Genomic DNA, 5,686 nt, shown 5'->3' on the forward strand with positions numbered 1-5,686 from the left:
ATTTCCCCCACTGCTTCGCGCAGCGCGCAAGCAGTCGCTAAACAGACCATCGACACGATGCAGTGACTGTCATAATCCAAAATTTGTTTGTTATCATCTACATCTGTTCGGAGTTGGGTAATATTCCCTGTATTCTCAAGAGTTGTAATTCGTGTTTCGTGATCGGTCACACTATCGGAAATTGCTGTTTCATTAACGGTAATTCGTGCTGAACAATCGTAAGATAATTGAGTTTTCGCGGTCAAGCCAGTTTTTATAGTGCATTGCCTTAAAGGCAGCATGAAGGTCTTTGCTCAAAAACATGGTCTGATACTTTAGTTTACCAGTAGGTTCCGCGAATGCTAAATCCCCGCCGTGCTTCGACCTCTTCGAGTACTCGGTGCGTCATTTCGCTTGAACTTCGGAGTGTCTAAGATCCTCCTCTGTGAGGGACTCAGGGCCCGAGGCCATGTACAAAAATCTTTTGTCCAAGAATCGCTAAATTGATAGAGCTAGTCATTGTGATGGCCCTCAAGACCTATAGCACGACAGTATTTCACAAAAGGCTCCCTAACTAGGGGCTTCGTAAACATGTCAGCTACATTGTTGGTGCCCTCGATGTGTCTTACCTCGAGTTGAGAGGAAGACTGGTACGGAGCAGGAGTTAATTTAATTTAAGTAGGGGTGAATTTTAATTTTCAGGGGAGGGAGGGGTGCTTCTAATTTTCACTCGGTCGGAGGAGTGATTTTGATTTTCCTCGAAATCGGCGCGCGCGCCGCGCGCCGCGCGGACTCGGAGGAACGCGCGGTAAAACACAAAAAATCACAAAGACATGCCGGCCATGGCCATCTCGTTCGCCGCCGTCGCCTTGGCCATGTGATTCTCGTAGAGCTCGTACATGCCGAGGGCCTGGCCGAGCTCCGACTCACTGAGCTCGCGCTGCTGCCCGTCATCGTCGAGCACACAAAAAGTGATGCTCGCGTCGGCGTTGCGAGCGGCGGAGATGACCTTGCCGCACGTGGCCCCGTTGGCGGACCAGGTGCAGACGCGGCGCCCGATCTCCGAGCGGCCTGTCAGCTGCGCGCGGCCGTCGCCGCCCATGCGGTTCCGCAGCGGCGGGGCGCCGCGTCCCACGAGAGCTTCAAACGGCCCGTCATACAAAGAGCGGCGCGCGACTTCGGCTGGCTGAGGCGTCAGCGCGGCTGCCTTCTTCGTTGGGCGTCCGGCGCGCTTATTGCAGGGCAGGCGCTGCAGGAGGACGTCGATATCGAGAGCGCGATCGAGATGGAGCGCCGCGGTCGTCGAGGGGCAGACGCCCTGGAAGACGTAGGACTCCGTCGGCGCGATCCAGCCCTCGGGCGTCTTCTCGACGCGCGTGAGCGACAGGTAGCGCTTCTCGAAGTCGCCGACGGAGAGCGCCTTGGTGTATCGTCCGTGACGGCCGATCTCGTGCTCGCGCACGCGCTCCGGGGTCACCGCGCGGCCGTGGAACTTCGGGCGGTTCACGTAGATGCGCGTGCCGACGCAGTAGTTGCCGCGCGGCGGCCGGGTCACGGCGCCCTTGGGCGCGAGGACGAAGTATTCCTGGAGCTTGACGACGCGTCGCGCCGCCGCGAGCACGTCGGATGGGATCGCCGTCGGCACGTCCATGAGCTCGAACGGCCCGAGCCGCGCGCCGTCGAGCTTGAGGAGCTTGGGGATGATGGTCTCGAGCAGGTGCTCCTTCGACGCGCGCTTGCCGCACAGGATGTCGTCCTCGAGCATCTTGTTGTAGCGCTCGCCGTGCTGGGTGCTAGGACCGTACCGCGCGCCCTTGACGGTCCCGTCGGGCTGGCGCAGCCAGTTCGCCGCGACGAACCACCGGTTGAACGGCTCCACGAAGTAGCCCGTAGACGGCTTCGTGAGGTAGTCGGCGAGGATGAGGTCGTCGCGCTCGCGCAGCGCGCTCGTGAAAAGCTTCGCGAGCGCGCGCAACTGCTCGAGGGTCTCGCACGAGTGGAGGAGCACGACGACGCGCTTCAGCTCGCCGCCGTGCGCCTTGGCGTCGCGCAGCTTCTTGATGCCGACCTCCTGCGTGATCTTGCGCAGGACGTGGTAGTAGTCCGTCGACGTCGAGCGCGACGCTGGCGCCAGGGCCTCGTCGTTCAGGAGCACGAGGTCCGCGACGGCGGCACGGTCCTCGACGACGGCGGCTCGTGCCGGGGCCGCCACGCCGGCCGGCAGGATGACCTTGACGAACTCTTTGCGGATGTCGTGCCTGAGGTCCGCGGCGGACCCGCCGAAGGCCTTGTACTCGCCGACGGTCGTCGCGTGCATGTAGCCCTCGTAGCGCTGCGCCGACTTCGAGCCGGCCTGCTTGGGGCACGGCTTCTGGCACTCGAGCTTCCAGTCGACGCAGTGGCCAGCAAAAAGTTGCGCGATCGCCGGTTCCGGGTCCTCGCGGACCTCCGGGGCGCCCTCCTCGCCGTCGTGCGCCGTCGGCACGATGTCGCGCGTCGGCGGCGACGCCATGGCGGCGCCGCGGGCGTCGGCGCCGTCGCGCACGAGGTCCTGGGGCTGGCGCGCGTCGACGACGCCCGTCGCCTGCACGGCCAAGCGGTCCTCCGCGGTGGCCTCGCCCTCGCCCTGCGACGTCAGCACGACGCCGCGCGTCGGCGTCGACGCCGTGTCGACGTCGGCGACGCCGGCGACGTGGCGCACGGCGACCTGGGGCTCGCCGCGCGGCGACCCCGCGGCATCGCGCTTGTCCGCGACGACCCCGTCGCCCTTCTCGGCCTCCTGGCCGCGCTTTAGGTGGGCGCACGCGATGCCCTTCACCCATGCACGCCGCTCCTTGGTGCGCTCGAGGTTGAACTCGCTCAGGAAACCCTCGAAGAGCTCCTCGAACTTGTCGTAGTGACGCCAGTCAACGTCCTCCTGGATGTACTGGACGCGCGCGGCCTCGAGCGCGGCGTCCTCCAGGCCGTCCAACCAGACCGGCGTGCCTCCTTGACCGACTCGTCGATGGCCGCGTTGTAGAGGCGGTTCAACCATCGGCGCGTCACGGGGTCTTTGACGTCGACGTCGCGCCAGCGCTCCGCGACGCCCGCGCGCATCCGCTCCTGGGGCATCGTGATCGTGTATCTCGCCCGCTTGACCAGCGCCTCGCCGATCTCGCGCGCGGCCTCCTCGTCGACGGGGCACTCGTCCTCCGACTCCTGCTCCTCGTCGTCGTCGTCGCCGCGGACCTTCCTTGGACGCGGCGGGGGGCCCTTGAGGACGTGCGACGAGCGGTCCCGCACGTTGGGCGACTGCGGCGCGACGTTCTCGTCCTCGCCGCGCGCCGTCGTGATGCCGTCGTCGTCGAGGTCGTCGACGCCCTTGTCCGCGACGTCCGCGACGTCCGCGATGCCCGGGTCGAGGGGGGGCTCGAAGCCCAAAAAGCCGGAGCGGATCGCCGGAGAGGCGTCCGCGCAGAGCGCGCTGAACGTGACCTTGACGCCCATGAAGACGGAGAGCGCCTTGACGGTGCCCGCGTGGGCGAACGTGAAGACGTCCTTGGTCTCGGACTTGGTGAAGATGTACGCGATGGGGAGGAACTTGTTGGAGTACTTGCCCTTGTCCCTGTCGAAGTAGCGCGTCGACGTGCCGAACGGGATGATGATCCAGCCGGCGGCCTACACGGTCAAAGGCTGGGGCGCGCGCAGGAGGCGGGAGCGAGGATCGCGCGTTACGCACCTCAGTCTTGTGCTTGCCGTCGGTGACGCAGAGGATGTTGTCCTCGCCGTAGACCGCGGCCGCCTTCTTGCCGATGTTGAGCATGGTCGACGACGAGAAGAGGCAGGCCTCGTACACGCCGCCCTCGCCGTCCGTGAGCGTGATCATGTCGATGAGCACGAAGGCGTCGGTGCCCTTCGACGCGACGAGCGCGTCGAAGCCGGCCTTGTCGTGGACCTTGGACGTGCCGTAGTAGAGCTGCAGGTCCGCGACGTTCTCGAGCTTCCAGCGCGGCGCGTGGCGGAGCTTGTAGTTCTTGACGTACGACTGCACCTGCGCGAGGTCAGGCAGGGCCGCCTTCCGGGCCGCGTCCTGGCCCGCCTCGACGATGAGGTCGCCGTGGATCTTGGACGCCTTCTGCCCCGCCTCGATCCTCAGCTCGATGGGGCGCAGATACACGTGCGCGATGCCCGGTTCGTCGGCGCCGCGCAGCGGCAACGCGTCGATCGCGTGCCGGGACTTGGGGCCCTCGTCGAAGGCCCAGAACGTCGGCGCGCCGCCGTTGTAGACCTTGTGGATCTCATGCGAGCACCTGGGGGGTTGGGGGTCATGCGCGCGGCGGGCGCGCGCGCGCTGGACGCGGAGCGACGCGCGGTCCACCCTCAGAGGTCTGGTGCGCCGTGCAACGGAGCACGGCGCGCGTCTTGTTGTTCCCAATCTGCCGGTACTTGTAGGGCAGCTCCATGAGCCACGCCTTGCCGGCCTTGGCGTCCACGCAGGCCTTGAGGAAGTGCGTGGGGCGGGAGGTCGGCCCGGAGACGCTCCCCAAGGGGCGCCCCTTCTGCTTCTTGGCCTCGACGAGCGCCGTGGGCTCGTCGGGCTCGAAGAGGCCATCGAGGTCGGCTAGGAAGGCAGCCTCGCCGTCGTCGTCCGCAGCCCGCTTTTGTCCTCTCTGCGCCATCAAAGTCGTCTTCGAACAAAGTCGCCTTCGAGTCATTAAATCAAAATTCAAATTGTTGCAGTATTTAAATCATTCTGAGCCAACGTCATCGGAGAAAATCATAAAAAATCTTATATCATGGGAAAATCACGCCAGAGCCGATATTAAATTAAATTAATACTTTTTCCGACTGGTACTCTCTTATCTTTATGTCAATGTGTTTTGACCTGCCTGAAGAAACAGGGTTGGAAGAGGTGTGAACTGTCCCGAGGTTATCACACAGAATGCGCGTTGCCTTCAGGGGTTCGTCTTTACCTGAAATAGCACAGTTCAGTTCTTGTATGAGGTTGCGTATCCAGATGGCTTCCTGGGCCGCGATGTTTAGGGCAATCAGCTCAGATTCATGTGTGGACGTGGCCAGTATAGGCTGCAGCTTAGATTTCCATGAGATCAAGTTGCCCATGAAGAAGAAAGTGTAGCCTGTCGTTGACTTCTTAGACTCTTCCATCTTTGGTAGGTGATCAGCATCGCTGGCGCCCCAGAGATCCTTACTGCACACAGGGTCAAATGCTCTAGGTGCATCAGGCGCCGGTAAGTCATGACTAGGTTTGATGATGCCTAAAGAGTCCCATTTATAGGAATCTTTCGGTACAAGATCAAGAAGAGTCTTGTCTTCGTGTGCGCTTGCTTTCAGGTGCTCAAAGATGGGATGCTTGTCACGGAAGTAAACTAGCTTCAGTCCCTTTGTCCCATTTAGATATTGAAGGAGTTCTTTAAGGAGGACCACATGTTGCTCGGTTGGACCATGCATGCCTCTGGAGACTCGACTTACAGCCTGAGTAATATCGGGTCTGCAAGTGATACTTATGTAAATAAGAGAGCCAACAATAGATGCATAGTTCTTAGTATCATGAAGGTACGCCATTAACTCCTTGGGATCCTTGACAAGAGGTTTAGCATCCGATCTCATTGGGGTAGCTTTCGTCCCTATGCTGTTTAGGATTGTTCGTTCTTTGAAGAGTGCGTTAAGCTTCTCCTCAACGTCCATAGCAAGGCGCCGGGGATCCTCA

General features: G+C 61.7%; 1 protein-coding gene across 1 annotated transcript in view; it reads right to left on the reverse strand.

Annotated features, from left to right (window-relative positions):
* Nucleotides 1-802: 802 nt before the first annotated feature.
* AURANDRAFT_68239 (hypothetical protein) overlaps nucleotides 803-5,686 on the reverse strand; it is a gene marked incomplete at both ends in the record, with an annotated part of 41,728 nt that continues 36,844 nt past the window's right edge. The window contains 7 exons of the mRNA XM_009043884.1: nucleotides 803-922; nucleotides 1,295-2,935; nucleotides 2,974-3,636; nucleotides 3,698-4,268; nucleotides 4,405-4,662; nucleotides 4,844-4,847; nucleotides 5,449-5,451. Coding sequence (XP_009042132.1) covers nucleotides 803-922; nucleotides 1,295-2,935; nucleotides 2,974-3,636; nucleotides 3,698-4,268; nucleotides 4,405-4,662; nucleotides 4,844-4,847; nucleotides 5,449-5,451 — 3,260 coding nt within the window. The remainder of the gene's footprint in view (nucleotides 923-1,294; nucleotides 2,936-2,973; nucleotides 3,637-3,697; nucleotides 4,269-4,404; nucleotides 4,663-4,843; nucleotides 4,848-5,448; nucleotides 5,452-5,686) is intronic.

Source organism: Aureococcus anophagefferens (assembly GCF_000186865.1).
Source record: "Aureococcus anophagefferens unplaced genomic scaffold AURANscaffold_77, whole genome shotgun sequence".
In the NCBI taxonomy this organism is placed as follows: Eukaryota; class Pelagophyceae; order Pelagomonadales; family Pelagomonadaceae; genus Aureococcus; species Aureococcus anophagefferens.